This window comes from Phyllobates terribilis, unplaced genomic scaffold (genome assembly GCF_046119375.1).
Source record: "Phyllobates terribilis strain yellow unplaced genomic scaffold, ASM4611937v1 Scaffold_10__3_contigs__length_209671492, whole genome shotgun sequence".
Taxonomy (NCBI): domain Eukaryota; kingdom Metazoa; phylum Chordata; class Amphibia; order Anura; family Dendrobatidae; genus Phyllobates; species Phyllobates terribilis.
Window position 1 is genome coordinate 149,898,512 of NW_027362770.1, and position 24,445 is coordinate 149,922,956.

Genomic DNA, 24,445 nt, shown 5'->3' on the forward strand with positions numbered 1-24,445 from the left:
CTGCATTTATCTGGATCTGAGCACAGTATGGCTCTGAATACATCAGAATTCATTTGGCTGCTTCTGTCCTGTGTCACATCATCAATAAACACTAGTGACCCAGTGCCACTGGCAGCCATGCATGCCCAAGCCATCACACTGCTTCTCCCGTGTTTTACAGATGATGTGGTATGCTTTGGATCATGAGCTGTACCACGCCTTCGCCATACTTTTCTCTTTCCATCATTCTGGTAGAGATTGATCTTGGTTTCATCTGTCCAAAGAATGTTCTTCCAGAACTGTGCTGGCTTTTTTAGATGTTTTTTAGCAAAGTCCAGTCTAGCCTTTTTCTTCTTGATGCTTATGAGTGGCTTGCACCGTGCGGTGAATCCTCTGTATTTACTTTCATGCAGTCTTCTCTTTATGGTAAATTTGGATATTGATATGCCTACCTCCTGGAGAGTGTTGTTCACTTGGTTGGCTGTTGTGAAGGGGTTTCTCTTCACCATGGAGATTATTCTGCGATCATCCACCACTGTTGTTTTCCGTGGGCTCCCAGGTCTTTTTGCATTGATGAGTTCACCAGTGCTTTCTTTCTTTCTCAGGATGTACCAAACTGTAGATTTTGCCACTCCTAATATTGTAGCAATTTCTCGGATGTTTTTTTTCTGTTTTTGCAGCTTAAGGATGGCTTGTTTCACCTGCATGGAGAGCTCCTTTGACCGCATGTTTACTTCACAGCAAAACCTTCCAAGTGCAAGCACCACACCTCAAATCAACTCCAGGCCTTTTATCTGCTTAATTGAGAATGACATAACGAAGGGATTGCCCACACCTGTCCATGAAATAGCCTTGGAGTCAATTGTCCAATTACTTTTGTTCCCTTTAAAAACAGGGTAGCACATGTTAAGGAGCTGAAACTCCTAAACCCTTCATCCAATTTTAATGTGGATACCCTCAAATGAAAGCTGAAAGTCTGAACTTCAACTGCATCTGAATTGTTTTGTTTAAAATTCATTGTGGTAATGTCTAGAACCAAAATTAGAAAAATGTTGTCTCTGTCCAAATATATATGGACCTAACTGTACTTAGTGTAAATACTTTACAGATACTTTACATATTGACTTTGTTAAAGAAAGATGGAGCATCACTTTAAAGTATAGCCACTTTATGTTTTATAGTAGTGAATTACTTAACGTGTAATTCTTCATGTAATGCTATTTTACATGCGGGAAACATTTTAGTAATAGAGACTGGCATAGGGAAGTCAGTAGGAACACTAAGGATTGATTGGGATCCAATCAAAAATGGATTTGCCATGTGACATGGTTCCATTACCTCCAGAAGCCATGACGCTAGTGTGAGCCAAGTCTAGTAATACAGAATGTATACAGTAAGGCTGTCATATAATGCCATCCATATGTTACTCAGCTACTTTTGAACCCACAACTTCCTTAAGCAAATGTGAAAAACCACTGCAGAACCACAACAGTCACCGAGAAGAAGGCATTCTTGCGGTGTTCTTATCATCTGTTATGTGGAGATAGATTTTGGGGTTACTTGGGGTGGCCTTCCATCTGTTCCTCTGCTTTGTGTTAAAAGCTGTGAAATGTGTCTGTCGGGAATACGTCTGAACACTAAATTCTGGTTCTGCCTTCAGTAAATAAAAGGAGTTATGATAAATATCATAAATACTTCAAATTTTATTTCAAGGGAGTTTTCACTAAAGGACATGAGCTTTTTAGTGCCCTGTACGACCTGGACTGGAGGCACAACTACGAACAGATGGTCAACATGTACTGAATCTTGCTTTTGTGCAGTAATGAACATTTCCCCTTGAAATAAAAATCCCAAAAATGAAAAGTCCTCAAAGGGGCTGTCCTCTCTGGGCAAACTCCACCCTAAAGGAGGACCTCTTGGCAATCAACAGATCATTGTAGGGTTCAGCATCTGAAACTAAATTAGGGACCGTTCCTGTTCATTTTTCTCCTACTGTATCTTTCTTTTTAAGTGCCAATAAGTATTTCTCTGTGAAATAAAAATCCCAACAATGAAAAGTCCTCAAAGATGCTGTCCTATCTGGGCAAGCTCTGCCTTAAAAGAGGATCCCTGGATGATCATCAGATCATTGTAGGATTCAGCAACTGAAACCACATCAAGGACTGTCCCTGTATTTCCTACTGTACCTTACTTTCTTCCGAAGTGCCAATGAGAATTTCCTCCTGAAATAAAATTCTCAAAAATTAAATGTCCTCAAGCCTAGCTCCGACCTAAAGAAGGATCCCTGGATGAATCAGATCACTGTTGGGTTCAGCAACTGAGACCACATCAAGGACAGTTAATTATCTCCTAACTGTTCCACGCTTTCTTCTGAAGTACCAATGAGAATTTCCTCCTGAAATAAAATTCCCAAAAATGAAAAGTCCTCAAACGGGCTTTCATATCTAGGCAGGCTCTACACTAAAGAAGGACCTCTTGACGATCAACAGATCAATGTAGGGTTCAGCAGCTGAAACTACATTAAAGACTGCTTAGGGTCATGTATGTACTACTGTATGTTTCCACATTTTCATTTTCTTTTCATGTGCTAATGAGCATTTCACTGTGAAATAAAAATTCCCAAGATGATAAGTCCTCAGAGGACCTGTCCTATCTCCTAAAGGAGGACCCCTGAAAATCATCAAATCATTGTAGGGTCCAGCAACTGAAACCACATCAAGGACCATCCCTGTATCTCCAACTGTACCACACTTTCTTCCGAAGTGCCAATGAGAATTTCCTCCTGAAATAATATTCATAAAAATGAAATGTCCTCAAAGGAGTTGTCCTTTTGGGGGTAAACTTTACGCTAAAGGAAGACCCCTTGATGATCAACAGATCACTGTAAGGTTCAGCAGCTGAAACCACAACGAGTACCGATCCAGTACCTCCTACTGTATCTGTCCACATTTTCTTGACAAATATAGTTTGATTAGTTTGATGAATGGGGGTCACTGAACTACCATTATCCTGAGAAGTGGTACCGTAGTTCCAAAAGATAGGAAGATTATTCTTCTACACTATAAAGGCTTATGATCAGAATACACAAAAATGAAATTAGCTTAATTTAGGTTCATAATCCATCCTGTAGGACCAGGCCTTACCTAATCCTCTACGATTAAAGGGGACCTGCCATAAGACCCAAGTGGCCGGTTTCTGCTCTTCCTCTGTCCCCTTCCTTCCTTTAGTATCAAGATGGTTTTTTTTAAATCCACCATACGGCTACAGAGATATGGGCCGTTCTATTTAGTGTAATTTTTTATAATCCTTAGCAAGGGGTGTGGCTCACAAGGTAATAATACACGCCCCAGAGGATCCTGTGGGCCACGCCTTCTTTGTAAAAACCATAAAAAGTAGCACTAAATAAAAAAAGCCCATATCTCTGGAACCTTATGGTGGATTTTTAAAAAAACAAAATTACTCAGGGGAGCAGTGGAAATAAAAGAAGAATAAAAACTGGTTATTTTTGAACTGGTTGCAGGTCCTCTTTAAAGTGATGTAGCCTCGCATGCACTTGGCCCTCTCTGATGGAGTCTTTGAGAATTGTGGAGTCACTCAAGCCAACGGCCTACGTAGAGATCACAGGGAAAAGACACTGATGAATACATGGCCACCTAAACTGGATAGGAACGCCATCATGTTCTCAGTCTCTTGTTTTGAGAGATTGGGGGTCTAGGGTAAGAAGTGTATATATTTCTCATATAAACAGTAACCACCCAAGGACATGGACAGTGTGGAGAACCGACCTGGGCAGAGAGGGTGGACCATGGAAGTTCCTTAAATCCTCAAGATGGTGAAGGCCACAAGTAACATTACATGTGGACCTTCCCAAATCCTAAGACTGAAAATGTGATTAATGAAAAAAAAAATGAAAGAAAAAACATTAAAAAAGTCTCCGGTTTTCACTAAAGCACAAACACAATGATCCACATTAGTCTTTCCGATTTTCCGATCTCACTCTTTTTTTTCCGAGGTCCATTTACAATTCCTTTGTTGACAAAGTTCAAGTAACGTGCTTATTTTCTAAATTCTGGGCTGAAAAGAAATGGGCTTTTGTAAAAAAAAAAAAAATATATATATATATAAAGAAAGTCCATTTTGCGCTGTTCTAAGCTCTCCCAGTACAATGCTGAACACTCGGAGACAGTGGTGGTTACCATAGTAACGCAGACCAAGAAATAATCAACAGGTGAAAAAAAAAAAAACCTCAACACAAATGTTTTATAAGCTGGGGAAACAATATATAAGCAAAAAACATCCACAGAACGAGCCTCATGGTTATTAGAATGGCTCCCACATATTATAGTTTTTTTTTTTATTTTCATACATTTTTACCCTATAGGGGGCAGTAATGCTGAATTTATAGTAATTAGCACCTTTCGTAAAGGTGTACTGCTTATTTTGGCCTAAGAAGTGACACCCCCTACCCAGAAAAGTTGTCATTTCCTTTCTATCATCTCTAAGGTGCTTATACAAATATTATTCAGTAGAGATCGCTATAAAGCGGGGGAAAAAATTAGCTCCTCCTACTGTAAACAGAAATCATGAGGCATTGTGGGAATGAACGGTAAAATTTGTACTTGGGGTAAAAAATGTTGTCTTAAAGGACTCATTTTTTTTTTTATTATTGCATTCCAAAAGCTATAACTTTTCTAATTTTTCATCAACATAGCCGGAAAAATATTATTAGTATTTTTTTTAAACATTTTTTTTTAGCCCCATTTGGGACTTGATTGCTTTATCATTTGATTGCTGCTATAATACACTATACTACTTCAGTAGTGCAGTGTATCACTCCTGTCAGGGGAAAATAGAACCTAATAGGAGTTCATAGAGTTCTAACCGCTTAGAAGCAGCGGTTCTGTTGACTGTGGAATCTAAAGGGTTAAGTGTCCGATCTTGGTCATTGGGTGTCGGTTATATGTTGCTGTTGATGGAGCAGGCTCAACTTCTGGGTCCTTCCACTGCCTAAAATGTATGGTGCTTTGTGTTCAGGCCCAGCCACCATAATGACACCCCCAGTCCATATATACACTATTAGGGTAAATGCACGGCACAGTGGTGACCCTGTTTCGGACCCCCCCCCCATTATGAATTAGAGCAGATAGCCTCTTCATAAAATGGGGTGTAGAAAAGCCAGACATACTGTTATGCTAGTGTAGCATCTCACTTGGGAAAATAGGTAAAGCTAAAAAGTGCACAGGTTCCTGTACAGACTAGAGATTCTGACCCGCAGTCCCTAGTGGTCCATACATGAACTGAGCTAGCCCTAACCACAGACTAGAAGATGGCGACTCGGACCTATGCTGCCTAAAACACCGTCAAGTTCTTCACGTTCCTTCTGAAGAATCGGAAGGCAGAGCAGAGGGCAAACTACCTACTAAAGGGAAAGTATGCTGAAAAAAGGAAAGATCCCAGAGTGAGTAAAATAAACCACGAAATACAAAATAAAGAATAAAGTACGTACTGTCAGAGGATATGCCGCCTACTTTCGAGAAACAGAAAATAGGAGCAGAGTAAAAACAGAAACAGCAAAGAGTTAAACCCTAGCTGGAATTTCTTTGATTTGTTTTAAACTGCAACAGAATGTCTGGACATCCAAAATGAGACTATCACCAGCAGGAAATGGCAGCAGGGGGAAAGAATATTAAAGCTGCACCCGAAAGGTGATAGGGGAGACAAATCAAAACACCTGTGTTATGCCAAGCAGACTGCAGCCAGAAATCAGGATCTAAACACCCGGAGAAAAGGTGTGTCTGCTGTGGCTCAGTGGACAGAGAAACCAAGCACAAAACACAGGCTCAACCCAGGAGCATGACACATACTGTACGGCAATCTTGTCTTTGTGAGATCACACCTTTAACAAATTATATTTTTAGAGGACTGGATGTAACCAAAAGAACCCATGGGAAAAAAATCACAATGGTCTCCACTAAATGAAAGCGCTACCGTGCACATTTTGCTGATTGATTTCATAATATATCTGCATGGTGGAGCTCTTATTTTTCCAATCTGATAAACTATTTATATTTCAGTATCTACAGGTACCACTAGGTGGAGCTAACTGCATATGGATTTATATAGCTAGTATTGGACTCAATTGGGAATGTATGCATCTGTATGCAATGAGGTCCCCCTAGTGGTGGGACAGTGTTAGGAAAATCACATCAGTGCATTGTAGGCCATGTTCATATACTCCATATAGTTCTTTCAGACATATTGCACCATTGATAGTAATGCCTTTTATGACTGATATTGTTAAATTAAGTAATGTACTGTTATTTTTCATGATTCTTCCCTAGATACTGTCTATATGTTTCAGAATATATGTTTTCTTTTGACCAGGTGACCTAGTGTCTCGGGCGATGCATCACCTCCAGCCACTCAATATAAAGCCGCATGGTAATGGCACCCCCATGCACAACAAGCAAGGACCACTGTATTGGGAGCCAGAAGCCCTGTATACTCTGTGCTACTTCATGCACTGCCCCCAGATGGAGTGGGAGAACCCAAATGTGGAGCCATCCAAAGTGACGCTACAGACAGAACGGTAAGGACTTGTTATTTCGGCAATACTTTGCAGCAATTATCTGGTGACTGTATGGCGGTTATAATAAAAGTTCTCCATGGCTCAATTATATGGGCCGTGTATGGTTCTGTTTTTGCACTATAGGGTGCTATTATTTTATCACTATTAGATAAAAAGGTAAAAATCGGGTTTCTAAAAGGGATATTTCCATGTGGGACACTTACTCCATAAATATCAGATACATACGTACAGACCAAAAGTTTGGACACACCTTCTCATTTAAAGATTTTTCTGTATTTTCATGACTATGAAAATTGTACATTCACACTGAAGGCATCAAAACTATGAATTAACACATGTGGAATTATATACTTAACAAAAAAGTGTGAAACAACTGAAAATATGTCTTATAGTCTAGGTTATTCAAAGTAGCCACCTTTTGCTTTGATGACTGCTTTGCACACTCTTGGCATTCTCTTGATGAGCTTCAAGAGGTAGTCACCGGAAATGGTTTTCACTTCACAGGTGTGCCCTGTCAGGTTTAATAAGTGGGATTTCTTGCCTTATAAATGGGGTTGGGACCATCAGTTGTGTTGTGCAGAAGTCAGGTGGATACACAGCTGATAGTCCTACTGAATAGAATGTTAGAATTTGTATTATGGCAAGAAAAAAGCAGCTAAGTAAAGAAAAATGAGTGGCCATCATTACTTTAAGAATTGAAGGTCAGTCAGTCCGAAAAATTGGGCAAACTTTGAAAGTGTCCCCAAGTGCAGTTGCAAAAACCATCAAGCGCTACAAAGAAACTGGCTCACATGAGGACCGCCCCAGGAAAGGAAGACCAAGAGTCACCTCTGCTTCTGAGGATAAGTTTATCCGAGTCACAAGCCTCAGAAATCGCAGGTTAACATCAGCTCAGATTAGAGACCAGGTCAATGCCACACAGAGTTCTAGCAGCAGACACATCTCTACAACAACTGTTAAGAGGAGACTTTGTGCAGCAGGCCTTCATGGTAAAATAGCTGCTAGGAAACCACTGCTAAGGACAGGCAACAAGCAGAAGTGACTTGTTTGGGCTAAAGAACACAAGGAATGGACATTAGACCAGTGGAAATCTGTGCTTTGGTCTGATGAGTCCAAATTTGAGATCTTTGGTTCCAACCACCGTGTCTCTGTGCGACGCAGAAAAGGTGAACGAATGGACTCTACATGCCTGGTTCCCACCGTGAAGCATGGAGGAGGAGGTGTGATGGTGTGGGGGTGCTTTGCTGGTGACACTGTTGGGGATTTATTCAAAATTGAAGGCTGACTGAACCAGCATGGCTACCACAGCATCTTGCAGCGGCATGCTATTCCATCCGGTTTGCGTTTAGTTGGACCATCATTTATTTTTCAACAGGACAATGACCCCAAACACCTCCAGGCTGTGTAAGGGCTATTTGACCAAGAAGGAGAGTGATGGGGTTACTTCGCCAGATGACCTGGCCTCCACAGTCACCAGACCTGAACCCAATCGAGATGGTTTGGGGTGAGCTGGACCGCAGAGTGAAGGCAAAAGAGCCAACAAGTGCTGAGCATCTCTGGGAACTTCTTCAAGATTGTTGGAAGACCATTTCCGGTGACTACCTCTTGAAGCTCATCAAGAGAATGCCAAGAGTGTGCAAAGCAGTCATCAAAGCAAAAGGTGGCTACTTTGAAGAACCTAGAATATAAGACATATTTTCAGTTGTTTCACACTTGTTTGTTAAGTATATAATTCCACATGTGTTAATTCATAGTTTTGATGCCTTCAGTGTGAATGTACAATTTTCATAGTCATGAAAATACAGAAAAATCTTTAAATGAGAAGGTGTGTCCAAACTTTTGGTCTGTACTGTACATTGCATACCGACGGAAATGGAGTGTTGAGTGCGCATGCGCTTGATCATGCGCGGGCACTTTTCTATTCCCTGCTCTCAATTGTACTTAATATCACAAGGTATGAAATCACTGTCTAATGGATACATCTGTCTAGAGAACAGAACCCGCCGGAAATGGAGTGTTGGGTGCGAAAGGCGCGATGCTCGTGCGCGGGCACTTTTCCATTTCCTGCAGTGAGCATCGAAGCCCTGCTTGTACCTGTACTTACTTAATATAATATCTCAAGATCTGAAATCACTGTCTGATGGATACATTTGCCTCGAGAGCAGGGCCCGCCGGAGAGATATGGAACTTTTTATTTAATGCAAATTTTTTATGGTCCTTGTAAGGGGGCGTGACTCACAGGGTAATTATGCAGAACAGCCTAAAGACACGCCCCTGAGGATCTTGTGAGCCACACTCCTCTAAAAAAAAAACCCCAACAACAACACCATGAAGATCACCACTAAATAAAAAAGCTCTGGAACCGTATGGCAGATTTAAAACAAAAGAAAAACAACAGGAATAAAATAACAGCAAAAACGTTTGACTTTTGACCCAATGACAGGTCCCTTTTAAGCATTTGAAAGGCAAGTATACGGACAGGAGGAATGTAACGATACATCCCAGGGAACCGGACACAAATTATTCCTCTTGAAGTCTGTTATACAACAGGCTCCATCACATATCCAGCTGTTTCTTATCTGCTTTATTCCAAAACATCTTTTAGAAATTCTGGTATCCAATTATTGGTTTTCCAAGAATCATTTCCGTTATAAAGTGTTATTCTGTCATAAATCACTAAAACACAGCTCTGTCTTGTTACCGGCCAGTAAGAATCTGCAGTTTTCTCAGATGTTGGAATTGGCATAAATTCAGAATTATCTATCTATCCTATAGCTATTCTATCTATCATCCATCTATTATCTATCTATTATCTATCTATCATCCATCTATTATCTATCTATTATCTATTATCTATCTATCATCTATCTATTATCTATCTATTATCTATCTATCATCTATCTATCATCTATCTATTATCTATCATCTATCTATTATCTATCTATCATCTATCTATCTATCATCTATCTATTATCTATCTATTATCTATCTATCATCTATCTATCATCTATCTATTATCTATCATCTATCTATTATCTATCTATTATCTATCTATCATCTATCTATTATCTATCTATCATCTATCTATCATCCATCTATTATCTATCTATTATCTATCTATCATCCATCTATTATCTATCTATTATCTATCTATCATCCATCTATCATCTATCTATTATCTATCATCTATCTATTATCTATTATCTATCTATCATCTATCTATTATCTATCTATTATCTATCTATCATCTATCTATCATCTATCTATTATCTATCATCTATCTATTATCTATCTATTATCTATCTATCTATTATCTATCTATTATCTATCTATCATCTATCTATCATCCATCTATTATCTATCTATTATCTATCTATCATCCATCTATTATCTATCTATTATCTATCTATCATCTATCTATCATCTATCTATTATCTATCTATCATCTATCTATTATCTATCTATTATCTATCTATCATCTATCTATCATCTATCTATTATCTATCATCTATCTATTATCTATCTATTATCTATCTATCTATCTATTATCTATCTATCATCTATCTATCATCTATCTATTATCTCTCTATTATCTATCTATTATCTATCATCTATCTATTATCTCTCTATTATCTATCTATTATCTATCATCTATCTATTATCTATCTATCATCTATCTATCATCTATCTATCATCTATCTATTATCTATCTATCTATTATCTATCTATTATCTATCATCTATCTATTATCTATCTATCATCTATCTATTATCTATCTATTATCTATCTATCATCTATCTATTATCTATCTATTATCTATTATCTATCTATCATCTATCTATTATCTATCTATCATCTATCTATCATCTATTATCTATCATCTATTATCTATCTATTATCTATCTATTATCTATCATCTATTATCTATCTATTATCTATCTATTATCTATCTATTATCTATTATCTATCTATTATCTATCATCTATCTATTATCTATCTATTATCCATCTATCTATCTATCATCTATCTATTATCCATCTATTATCTATCTATCATCTATCTATCTATTATCTATTATCTATCTATTATCTATCTATCATCTATCTATTATCTATCTATTATCTATCATCTATCTATTATCTATCTATCTATTATCTATCTATCATCTATCTATCTATTATCTATCTATCTATTATCTATCTATTATCTATCTATTATCTATTTATTATCTATCTATTATCTATCTATTATCTATTTATTATCTATCTATATCTATCTATCTATTTTCTGTCTATTATCTATCATCTATTATCTATCTATCTATTATCTATTTATTATCTATCTATCATCTATTATCTATCTATTATCTATCATCTATCTATTATCTATCTATCTATTATCTATCTATTATCTATCTATTATCTATCATCTATCTATCATCTATTATCTATCTATTATCTATCATCTATTATCTATCTATTATCTATCTATTATCTATTTATTATCTATCTATCATCTATTATCTATCTATTATCTATCATCTATTATCTATCTATTATCTATTATCTATTTCTTATCTATCATCTATCTATTTCCTATCTATTATCTATCTATTATCTATCTATCTATTTATTATCTATCTATCATCTATCTATTATCTATCTATTATCTATCTATCTATTATCTATCTATTCTCTATTTATTATCTATCATCTATCTATTATCTATCTATCTATCTATTATCTATCTTCTATTATTTATCTATTATCTATCTATTATCTATTTATTATCTATCTATCTATCTATTATCTATCATCTATTATTTATCTATTATCTATCTATCTATCTATTATCTATCTATCATCTATTATCTATCATCTATCTATTATCCATCTATTATCTATCATCTATCTATTATCTATTATCTATCATCTATCTATTATCTATCTTTTTATCTATATATTATGTATCTATCTGTCTATATCCTCAGGATATGCCTTAAATGTATGATAGATGCGAGTCCTAAGGGTCACACCATTGTGGTGGATGAAAGTGTGTCATTCATTTCTATGGGAGCTCCAAAAATTGAGGCTTGAATAGATTTATTAGACCTGATGAGGCTGACATACTTTCTTTGAAAATTTATGTCAAAATGTCTGTACAATCCTGTATAAAAGTTTAACTGTCTGACATTAAAATTTGATTGTATGTTCCAGGACCATTAGCTTTTTTTAGGGTACACAGAGTTATAGTGTATAGGTCATAATGACACTGTGAATGAATTAGTCTCCCCAGAATAATTCAGGTCATATCAATGCCTATCGATATTTCTAGGAAAGATCCTCAAAGGTGTCTTCTCAACAACTTTTAAATTTAAAGCTGACCCGACGATCGACTGATCATCGCTTGCAGCTGGGTATTTGTTCTCCCTGCAGCAGCCGCTACAGGTGAAATGTGGTATTGCATGCTAACATTAATCTGAATGAGTGATTGTGTAATGTATGGATTGATCTGGTCCTCGGGTGTGGGAAGCCATTCCGTATTATTTGCTCTCGTCCTTGGCTCCATTTATTCTCTCATCAGCTATTTATTACAGAAGTCTGGGTTAGCTGAGTGTTGGGGTCCCTCCTTCAAACCCCTTTACTATTACCCAGAGTATAGAGTGGTAGCTCCCGCTCCGAATGACTTGGCGTGCCTGTGTATTAGTTGTACAGTCCTTTGATTTCAATTAGTACGGCGTAATGCCTTGTTTCTCCAGTGGTGGCGCTGCATGGAAATTGAATGATTGCTTCTACGTTGCCCCAAAATTTATAACTTCAGCAATATATTTTTTAGACAGATTATCTGTAAGGGATTATTGGGCTGAAGACTTGACTGACCATATATGTGTTGTAGAGATGAGCGAACCTTTTTGAAGCAAATTGAATTTGAGTCAAATTTGTAGGAATTTACTGAAAAATATTTAGATTTGAGAGTCCTCAGTGGTTGATACCTTTTAATGGCTACTGAAAAGATGGTAACAGGTTGCAAGCTTTTGAGACTACTCTTCATCAGGCTAGTATAGTCTAGTGTAGCCAATCATGAGGAACTATAGCTATCATAGCCTGTATAGAAGGCTAACCGAGGCAGGGAATGCTGCAGCCATTTTGCAATGAACGTGGATAGTGAGAGTACATGGCAGCTCATAGCTTCACAATAGAGATAGGGGGAGAAAGCCATAAAACACTGAATAAACATTACAGATAGTGTGTGACAGCGCAACAGTGGAGAAGATTAGTGTGTGAGAAAGAGAATAATACAGATTTAAATGATAGGGAGAGCTAGGAGAGTCATTGTTTCTGAGGCAGTAGAGTCACTCTGTTTGTGAGGCAGGACAGTCACTGTGTCTGTGAGGCAGGAGAGTCACTGTGTCTGTGAAGCAGGAGAGTCACTGTATCTGTAAGGCAGGAGAGTCACTGTGTCTGTGAAGCAGGAGAGTCACTGTGTCTGTGAGGCAGGAGAGTCACTGTGTCTGTAAGGCAGGAGAGTCACTGTGTCTGTGAGGCAGGAGAGTCACTGTGTCTGTGAGGCAGGAGAGTCACTGTGTCTGTGAGGCAGGAGAGTCACTGTGTCTGTGAGGCTGGAGAGTCACTGTGTCTGTGAGGCAGGAGAGTCACTGTGTCTGTGAGGCAGGAGAGACTGTGTCTGTGTCACTGTGTCGGTGAGGCAGGAGAGACACTGTGTCTGTGAGGCTGGAGAGACTGTGTCTGTGAGGCAGGAGAGACTGTGTCTGTGAGGCAGGAGAGACTGTGTCTGTGAGGGAGGAGAGACTGTGTCTGTGAGGCAGGAGAGACTGTGTCTGTGAGGCAGGAGAGTCACTGTCTGTGAGGCAGGAGAGACACTATGTCTGTGAGGCAGGAGAGACTGTGTCTGTGAGGCATGAGAGTCACTGTGTCTGTGAGGCAGGAGAGTCACTGTGTCTGTGAGGCAGGAGAGTCACTGTGTCTGTGAGGCAGGAGAGACACTGTGTCTGTGAGGCAGGAGAGACTGTGTCTGTGAGGCAGGAGAGTCACTGTGTCTGTGAGGTAGGAGAGACACTGTGTCTGAGGCAGGAGAGTCACTGTGTCTGTGAGGCAGGAGAGTCACTGTGTCTGTGAGGCAGGAGAGACACTGTGTCTGTGAGGCAGGAGGGACTGTGTCTGTGAGGCAGGAGAGTCACTGTGTCTGTGAGGCAGGAGAGTCACTGTGTCTGTGAGGCAGGAGAGTCACTGTGTCTGTGAGGCAGGAGAGTCACTGTGTCTGTGAGGCAGGAGAGTCACTGTGTCTGTGAGGCAGGAGAGACACTGTGTCTGTGAGGCAGGAGAGACTGTGTCTGTGAGGCAGGAGAGTCACTGTGTCTGTGAGGCAGGAGAGACACTGTGTCTGTGAGGCAGGAGAGTCACTGTGTCTCTGAGGCAGGAGAGTCACTGTGTCTGTGAGGCAGGAGAGACTGTGTCTGTGAGGCAGGAGAGTCACTATGTCTGTGAGGCTGGAGAGACACTGTGTCTGTGAGGCAGTAGAGTCACTGTGTCTGTGAGGCAGGAGAGTCACTGTGTCTGTGAGGCAGGAGAGTCACTGTGTCTGTGAGGCAGTAGAGTCACTGTTTCTGTGAGTCAGGAGAGTCACTGTGTCTGTGAGGCAGGAGAGTCACTGTGTCTGTGAGGCAGGAGAGTCACTGTGTCTGTTAGGCAAGAGAGTCACTGTGTCTGTGAGGCAGGAGAGTCACTGTGTCTGTGAGGCAGGAGAGACACTATGTCTGTGAGGCAGGAGAGAATGTGTCTGTGAGGCATGAGAGTCACTGTGTCTGTGAGGCAGGAGAGTCACTATGTCTGTGAGGCAGGAGAGTCACTGTGTCTGTGAGGCAGGAGAGTCACTGTGTCTGTGAGGCAGGACAGTCACTGTGTCTGTGAGGCAGGAGAGTCACTGTCTGTGAAGCAGGAGAGTCACTGTATCTGTAAGGCAGGAGAGTCACTGTGTCTGTGAAGCAGGAGAGTCACTGTCTGTGAAGCAGGAGAGACACTGTGTCTGTGAGGCAAGAGAGTCACTGTGTCTGTGAGGCAGGAGAGTCACTGTGTCTGTGAGGCAGGAGAGTCACTGTGTCTGTGAGGCAGGAGAGTCACTGTGTCTGTGAGGCTGGAGAGTCACTGTGTCTGTGAGGCAGGAGAGTCACTGTGTCTGTGAGGCAGGAGAGACTGTGTCTGTGTCACTGTGTCGGTGAGGCAGGAGAGACACTGTGTCTGTGAGGCTGGAGAGACTGTGTCTGTGAGGCAGGAGAGACTGTGTCTGTGAGGCAGGAGAGACTGTGTCTGTGAGGGAGGAGAGACTGTGTCTGTGAGGCAGGAGAGACTGTGTCTGTGAGGCAGGAGAGTCACTGTCTGTGAGGCAGGAGAGACACTATGTCTGTGAGGCAGGAGAGACTGTGTCTGTGAGGCATGAGAGTCACTGTGTCTGTGAGGCAGGAGAGTCACTGTGTCTGTGAGGCAGGAGAGTCACTGTGTCTGTGAGGCAGGAGAGACACTGTGTCTGTGAGGCAGGAGAGACTGTGTCTGTGAGGCAGGAGAGTCACTGTGTCTGTGAGGTAGGAGAGACACTGTGTCTGAGGCAGGAGAGTCACTGTGTCTGTGAGGCAGGAGAGTCACTGTGTCTGTGAGGCAGGAGAGTCACTGTGTCTGTGAGGCAGCAGAGTCACTGTGTCTGTGAGGCAGGAGAGACACTGTGTCTGTGAGGCAGGAGAGACTGTGTCTGTGAGGCAGGAGAGTCACTGTGTCTGTGAGGCAGGAGAGACACTGTGTCTGTGAGGCAGGAGAGTCACTGTGTCTCTGAGGCAGGAGAGTCACTGTGTCTGTGAGGCAGGAGAGACTGTGTCTGTGAGGCAGGAGAGTCACTATGTCTGTGAGGCTGGAGAGACACTGTGTCTGTGAGGCAGGAGAGTCACTGTGTCTGTGAGGCAGGAGAGTCACTGTGTCTGTTAGGCAAGAGAGTCACTGTGTCTGTGAGGCAGGAGAGTCACTGTATCTGTGAGGCAGGAGAGTCACTGTGTCTGTGAGGCAGGAGAGACTGTGTCTGTGAGGCAGGAGAGTCACTGTGTCTGTGAGGCAGGAGAGTCACTGTGTCTGTGAGGCAGGAGAGTCCCTGTGTCTGTGAGGCAGGAGAGTCCCTGTGTCTGTGAGGCAGGAGAGTCACTGTGTCTGTGAGGCAGGAGAGTCACTGTGTCTGTGAGGCAGGAGAGTCACTGTGTCTGTGAGGCAGTAGAGTCACTGTGTCTGTGAGGCAGGAGAGTCACTGTGTCTGTGAGGCAGGAGAGTCACTGTGTCTGTGAGGCAGGAGAGTCACTGTGTCTATGAGGCAGTAGAGTCACTGTTTCTGTGAGTCAGGAGAGTCACTGTGTCTGTGAGGCAGGAGAGTCACTGTGTCTGTGAGGCAGGAGAGTCACTGTGTCTGTTAGGCAAGAGAGTCACTGTGTCTGTGAGGCAGGAGAGTCACTGTGTCTGTGAGGCAGGAGAGACACTATGTCTGTGAGGCAGGAGAGAATGTGTCTGTGAGGCAGGAGAGTCACTGTCTGTGAGGCAGGAGAGTCACTATGTCTGTGAGGCAGGAGAGTCACTGTGTCTGTGAGGCAGGAGAGACACTGTGTCTGTGAGGCAGGAGAGACTGTGTCTGTGAGGCAGGAGAGTCACTGTGTCTGTGAGGTAGGAGAGACACTGTGTCTGTGAGGCAGGAGAGTCACTGTGTCTGTGAGGCAGGAGAGTCACTGTGTCTGTGAGGCAGGAGAGACACTGTGTCTGTGAGGCAGGAGAGACACTGTGTCTGTGAGGCAGGAGAGTCACTGTGTCTGTGAGGCAGGAGAGTCACTGTGTCTGTGAGGCAGGAGAGTCACTGTGTCTGTGAGGCAGGAGAGTCACTGTGTCTGTGAGGCAGGAGAGACACTGTGTCTGTGAGGCAGGAGAGACACTGTGTCTGTGAGGCAGGAGAGTCACTGTGTCTGTGAGGCAGGAGAGACACTGTGTCTGTGAGGCAGGAGAGTCACTGTGTCTCTGAGGCAGGAGAGTCACTGTCTGTGAGGCAGGAGAGACTGTGTCTGTGAGGCAGGAGAGTCACTATGTCTGTGAGGCTGGAGAGACACTGTGTCTGTGAGGCAGGAGAGTCACTGTGTCTGTGAGGCAGGAGAGTCACTGTGTCTGTTAGGCAAGAGAGTCACTGTGTCTGTGAGGCAGGAGATTCACTGTATCTGTGAGGCAGGAGAGTCACTGTGTCTGTGAGGCAGGAGAGACTGTGTCTGTGAGGCAGGAGAGTCACTGTGTCTGTGAGGCAGGAGAGTCACTGTGTCTGTGAGGCAGGAGAGTCACTGTGTCTGTGAGGCAGGAGAGTCCCTGTGTCTGTGAGGCAGGAGAGTCACTGTGTCTGTGAGGCAGGAGAGTCACTGTGTCTGTGAGGCAGGAGAGTCACTGTGTCTGTGAGGCAGTAGAGTCACTGTGTCTGTGAGGCAGGAGAGTCACTGTGTCTGTGAGGCAGGAGAGTCACTGTGTCTGTGAGGCAGTAGAGTCACTGTTTCTGTGAGTCAGGAGAGTCACTGTGTCTGTGAGGCAGGAGAGTCGCTGTGTCTGTGAGGCAGGAGAGTCGCTGTGTCTGTTAGGCAAGAGAGTCACTGTGTCTGTGAGGCAGGAGAGTCACTGTGTCTGTGAGGCAGGAGAGTCACTGTGTCTGTGAGGCTGGAGAGTCACTGTGTCTGTGAGGCAGGAGAGACTGTGTCTGTGAGGCAGGAGAGTCACTGTGTCTGTTAGGCAAGAGAGTCACTGTGTCTGTGAGGCAGGAGAGTCACTGTGTCTGTGAGGCAGGAGAGTCACTGTGTCTGTGAGGCAGGAGAGTCACTGTGTCTGTGAGGCAGGAGAGACTGTGTCTGTGAGGCAAGAGAGTCACTGTGTCTGTTAGGCAAGAGAGTCACTGTGTCTGTTAGGCAAGAGAGTCACTGTGTCTGTGAGGCAGGAGAGTCACTGTGTCTGTGAGGCAGGAGAGTCACTGTGTCTGTGAGGCAGGAGAGTCACTGTGTCTGTGAGGCAGGAGAGTCACTGTGTCTGTGAGGCAGGAGAGTCACTGTGTCAGTGAGGCAGGAGAGTCACTGTGTCTGTGAGGCAGGAGAGTCACTGTGTCTGTGAGACAGGAGAGTCACTGTGTCTGTGAGGCAGTAGAGTCACTGTGTCTGTGAGGCAGTAGAGTCACTGTGTCTGTGAGGCAGGAGAGTCACTGTGTCTGTGAGGCAGGAGAGTCACTATGTCTGTGAGGCAGGAGAGTCACTGTGTCTGTGAGGCAGGAGAGTCACTGTGTCTGTGAGGCAGGAGAGTCACTGTGTCTGTGAGGCAGGAGAGTCACTGTGTCTGTGAGGCAGGAGAGTCACTGTGTCTGTGAGGCAGGACCAGGGAGTGACATATCGCTGGCAGTGGTGTTATTGTGCTGCTCTTTTTAGAGTAATTGAAGGCTTTGGAGTTTTCTTGATTCACTGCCAAATGAATTTTCTGGCAAAATTTGTTGAAACTGGCAAATTTTTAATTTCATAAGATTCGCTCATCACTAATGTGTTATCAGACTTGATCATACGCATATATTATTATTCTCACTGAAAATCCTAATTTGCTACCCATGTCCCATCAGCCATTGCTTTAGACATGATAACCAAAAATTTTAGTATTTTTTTAGTTTTTCGTGTGTAGATTCCAGGCATCTGCACCGCACAATAACATAAGTCAATTTTCTAGTTTGAGCAAAAATTGCAGTATTATTATTGTAGTTTTCTCGAGGTGTCTCAGCACTATTATCCAACCTTGGGTAAAACCAGCTTTCACTGTGAATTTATTGTCCTACCATATCAATTTTGATGCGACCTTCCCATGATGAGAAGCAGGGAATCCTGTTATTCAGTAATATAACAATGTCACCTTCACATGGATTTCTGATCAAATTACAGGCCGGTCTGTCCTGTTATCCTGTTCCGCTTCTTATCTGTGATATCAGACATTTGGTTTTCCGTTTGAACAAATCTGTGACAGATAGTTGGGGTATGATAAACCAGAAATGAATAAAAATATTGTATTGGGGCTACCATATCATTTAATTACAAAGAGAGAAACAGAAAAATCCGCATTATAACACTACCATACGGTTTCAAAGTAATACTACCGCACTATGGTCTAAATATTACTGCCTTATAATAGAAAGCCTCTAGGGTAAAATATTGTATTAAGTCCCTTATCTGATTTCATTACTGATAAAGTGAAAAATCAGCATTATATAACTACCATATGGTTCCAAAGATAAACTACCATAATACAGTCTAAATATTACCGTCATATAAAAGGATGGTGCCTGGGTTAAAATATTGTATCAAGGCCCTGTATAATTTAATTACCAAGAGAGAAATGGAAAAATCAGCTTTATATCACTACCATGTGGCCCCAAAGATAAACTACCGTAATACAGTCTAAATATTACTGCCAAATAATAGGAAGGGCCCTGAGTAAAAATATTGTATTAAGGGCCTTATCTCATTTCATTACAAAGAGGGAAACAGAAAAATATAAATGATATAACTACTACCATATGGTTCCAAGGTAATACTACTGTAATAAAGTCTAAATAATACTGCCATATAACAGGAAGGGTAAAAAAAATATTACATTTAGTCTAATTTCATTACAAAGAGAGGAGCAGAAAAATCAGCATTATATGACTACCATATGGTTCCAATGTAATACTACTGAAATAAGGTCTAAATATACTGTTATATAACAGAAAGGCCTGTGGGTTAAAAACATTATATTTTGGGCCTTATCTCATTTCATTACAAAGAGAGAAGCAGAAAAATCAGCATTATATGACTACCATATGGTTCCAAGGTCATACTACTGCAATAAGGTCTAAATATACTGTTATATATCAGGACGTTACCTGGGTAAAAAATATTACATTTAGCCCCCTATCTCATTTCATTACAATGAGAAAAACAGACAAATCAGCATTATATGACTACCATATGGTTCCAATGTAATACTACTGCAATAAGGTCTAAATATACTGTTATATAACAGAAAGGCCTGTGGGTTAAAATATTATATTTTGGGCCTTATCTCATTTCATTACAGACCCGCCCTCACTTTCTGTATAGAGACAAAAACTTGCCCCAATCCCTGTATAGAAGCAAAAACTCACCTCACTTCCGGTATAGAGACAAAGACTCGCCCTCACTTCCTGAATAGAGACAAAGACTGGCCCTCACTTCCGGTATAGAGACAAAGACTCGCCCTCACTTCCTGAATAGAGACAAAGACTCGCCCTCACTTCCGGTATAGAGACAAAGACTCGCCCTCACTTCCGGTATAGAGACAAAGACTCGCCCTCACTTCCGGTATAGAGACAAAGACTCGCCCTCACTTCCTGAATAGAGACAAAGACTCGCCCTCACTTCCTGAATACAGACAAAGACTCGCCCTCACTTCCAGAATAGAAACAAAGACCCATCCCCACTTCCTATAGCGAGACAAAGACTTGTCCCATTTCCAGTATAGATACAAAGACCCGCCCTCACTTCCTGTAGAGAGACAAAGGGCCTGAACCACTTCCTGAAACCAGCCTCTGATTCTCTGCTGATAGAGATGGATCAAACTTGACAACAGGCAGAGGACAATGTCTTTTTAAAATGAAGTGATTTGCAGGTTATCTACTTAACACATTATCTTTCAAATGAGATGTAGTTCAATATGTAAAAAACGCCTTTCAAGAAATGGCATTTGAGGTTGACTGCTGATCTGAATATCATATCATATAGCAGTATTATTTAGACCTTATTACGGTATTATTACTTTGGAACCATATGGTAGTGATATAATGCTGATTTTTCTGCTTCTCTCTTTGTAATGAAATGAGATAAGGCCCTAAAAATTGCTGGCAGAATGTTGCTGCATAGGAACTGTCCATGCAAATAGAGTGGATAGCACAAGAATTGGGGCAGTTCCACAACTTATCTGGCATATGCACCAGAAGCAGTTTTAAGTTTTTGTGGGGAGATCATGAAGACCAGTTGTGTGCAGGGCTTGACGTATAGGGTCCCATAAGAAATTCTCTGACAAATCTTTTACGCTTTTATGTCAGCGTAGTCCTAGAATTCTTTGACATAGGAGTTGTCGTATAATTGATGACGTACAATGTTTCTCTAAAATGTCATTTCCATTTCACTGGAGGCAAATAGTAGCGGAATGTCAATCACTGAAAAATACGTTTAATATCCTGGGTGACGTCTCCAATTCCAGAAGAGACCTCTATTCTATAAGCTAATTAATGACATAATTCATGTCTGCGATGTAAAACACACGATGAAAGCTGCTTGTGAAAATTCACAGATGGCAGAAGGAGAAAAAAAACAAACAGAAACACGAAAATCTGCTTCTAATGATGTTATTCTCTCCAGTTTCAAACTTTTTCTTGTTAATGTGACTTACAAGGTATCCAACTTCTTATATTAAAGGGACTTGTATTTATTTAGGCGCTTCTATGTTAATTGAGCGCTGCAGGGAGCGCTGCAGGGAGCTCCTCCTAGGGGAGGGGATTATGGAGCCGCCAAGACAATGTCACAAAGGGGAAGCAGTACAGTCCCACCACCTTTTCCTTTGCCTAAATGTATCCAGCTGGTGTACGGAGTATGATGTGTTTGATTTTGGTATTGGATAAACACTTCATTCTTTCATATGGATTTTATGAAGTTTTTTTTAGTATACCAAATTCGGAGAGACCTCAATAAGCCTTGACGCCATTTCTTTCAATTACTTCATATCAGATTCCGATTTCAAAATCCTCAATCAAGATTGTTGTAACCATGGGAGTGTAACCTATATGTAGAAAATATATGTAAAGCCTTCGTGAAAGCTAGGCGAAACGCGCGTCGGGCACGTGGAAATAACTGTGTATTTGAATCCTCTCTATCTTTTACTTATTCTATCATTATTTCTCTCTGTGATACTAGTATGCGGGTTTGATATACTATAAGTTTATCTGGGACCGATGCAAAAGGTACTTTCACTTCAAACCTTCTGAAGTGTGCACTAGTCACTTTATTCTAATAGGACCATATCACTTGGTATATCACATGAATTCAACAACTATGTATTAAGATTTATTTATTTATTTAATTTTTGCATTTCGATCTAGATTAAAATGAGTCTAACGTCCATATAGTAATCATTCACCAAACTATGATACTATCTCATATAGACTAAGTAGATACATATATTTTCTACATATAGGTTATATTGCCATACTTACCACAATCTTGATTGAGGATTTTTGTTATGTGTTATCAGTTTTGTCAATTTATAAATTTTAATATAAATAATAAAATTATTTTATATACAATTTAAAATGTATGTGTGTCACATCTATAGGTTCTATATAATGTATCAGACACACATTTTGTGAAATATCTGCTTATTTGTTACTAATGTTTTGTTCTTTATCATAACCTTCTCTTATATATGATTACAACAAGACTTCTCTAGTGCTGCCCCAATCCTCTCGATCTTTCTTCCTCACTTCCACTGTTAAACTGTTTTATGAATTCCTAAAAAAAAATAGGATTCTTCCATCTTCCTCTCCATCCTGATATTGAATCTAGTGTCTGTAATTATTAGATTTTTTTTAGATTATTTGCCACAGTATCAGAGGTGTAGCAAAGGGTACAGCACAGGGGGGAACAAAACACATCTGAGAGGGCCCCTAACCTAGATAATCATGTTTACAACTAAAGAGGTGCTCCCTAACTATACCTCACCAGATAACAATGCTGTTACTAAATAAAATACACTATACAAAGACCAAAACCAATATTAGTGCCATGCAGTGCCCTTATGGTGGTAGATACCAGTCCTGCAGACCATGTAATAGATTAAAGTACAGTTATATACAGTGACTTACATGGGATGTTCTTTCTGTTGGAGTCATTCATTCTTCCTTTATTTTCCATCTGGCCCAGACCGTCAAGACAACTTCTTCCAGCCAGGACTCATCTGCAGAGTTTACAACTCAAACACATGTAATTTCGCACATCTTCAGCACTGTCCTCACCTGATTTACCCAATTGTTGCCCTTTTTGTTCCCTTTACTGGATTTGCTGTGTTGCGCTCCTAGTGCCTAACATAGTAATAATGCCCACCTTTATGCTCTCTAAAAATATTAATTCCCTTTGTGAGAAAATAATTAGGGCCCGCTCTGTGCCCATAGAAAGTAATAATGCCCCCTGTCATGGATATAATACCCTGCGTGTCCCTATAATCTAATAATGACCCTTAAGTGCCTACTTAACAACTAATATTTTCTCGAGTGCCCCTAAAAAGAAATAATGTCTCTTGAGTGTTCCCTTAACAATTAATATTGCTCCAAGTGCCCCCTAATAATGCACACTGAACTTGACCTTTACAATAATGCCTCAAGTGCCTCACCAAAAGTAAAATTGCCCCAAGTTCTACAAATGTAGTAATATTACTCCCTAAGTGCCCCCACATATAGTTATAATGCCCACTGATCCCTCCACATATAGTAAAAATTTTCACTGATTCCCCTACATAGTTATAATGCCCACTGATCCCCCACATATAGTAATAATGTTCCCTGATCCCCCACATATAGTAATAATGTCCATTGAGTCTCCCCATATACAGTAATAATGTCCCGATTCCCCCACATATACAGTAGTAATAATGTCCCCTGATTCCGCCCATATAGCAATAATGTCCTCTGATTTCCCTATAAAGTAATAATGACCCCTGATCCCCCCCCACCCTTGATTCCTCCCATATAGTAATAATGATGACACCTGATTCCCCCCATATAGTAATAATGACACCTGATTCCACCCATATAGTAATAATGACCCCTGATTACCCCCATATAGTAATAATGACCCCTGATTACCAACATATTGTAATATGTTGGCGCTCTATAAATAAAAAGATTATTATTATGTTCCCTGATTCCCCCCACATTTAGTAATAATGTCCCCTGATTCCCCCCACATTTAATAATAATGTTCCCTGACCCCCCACATATAGTAATAATGTTCCCTGATTCTCCCCCATATAGTAATAATGTTATCTGATTCCCCCCCCACATATAGTAATAATGACCCCTGATTCCCCCACATACAGTAATAATGACCCCTGATTACCTCCCATATAGTAATAATGACACCCTATTCCCCCTATATAGTAATAATGACCCCTGATTACCCCCACATTTAATAATATGTTTCCTGACCCCCCACATATAGTAATAATGTTCCTGACCCCTCACATACAGTAATAATGTCCCATGATTCCCGCCACATATAGTGATAATGACCCCTGATTCCCCCATATAATAATAATGTCTCTTGAGTACCTCCCACATATAGTAATATATCTCATTCCCTGATTCTGACAAGTCCGCCATCACAGTCATTGTCCCTGCAGAGGGGGAGCGATGCAGCGATGTCCTCTCACCAAGTGCGCCAGGACGCTGATGTCCAGTGCGTGCCCCTGCCGTTATGTTGGTTGCAGATCTAAAGCGACCAGTGACTTACAAAACAGAGAGTGGTGGGGCAGGGAGTCCATGGCTCCCTGCTCTACTATAGGGCTTGCCTATATGGGCGTCCAATGCATGCTGAAAGAGTTATGTGTGCCGGACGCTCCAGATGGACCCCACTATGTCCGTGGACCCGGCCAACCTTCCTTTCCCCTCCGGTAGTCTTACTTTATCTAATTTCTGCACACATAAATATTTAATATACATATAATTTTGCAAGAAAATGTAATGGAATTTTTGTCTTGCTAGAATATTTTTGGA

The 24,445-nt window shown here is 41.0% G+C and overlaps 1 protein-coding gene across 2 annotated transcripts in view; it reads left to right on the forward strand.

The window, feature by feature from the left end:
• The window catches only part of ABTB3 (ankyrin repeat and BTB domain containing 3), a 322,994-nt gene that overhangs the window by 167,257 nt on the left and 131,292 nt on the right, over positions 1-24,445 (forward strand). For both annotated transcript variants that reach the window (XM_073649933.1, XM_073649934.1), the window contains one exon: positions 6,364-6,568. In XM_073649933.1, the coding sequence (XP_073506034.1) occupies positions 6,364-6,568 (205 nt within the window). The remainder of the gene's footprint in view (positions 1-6,363; positions 6,569-24,445) is intronic.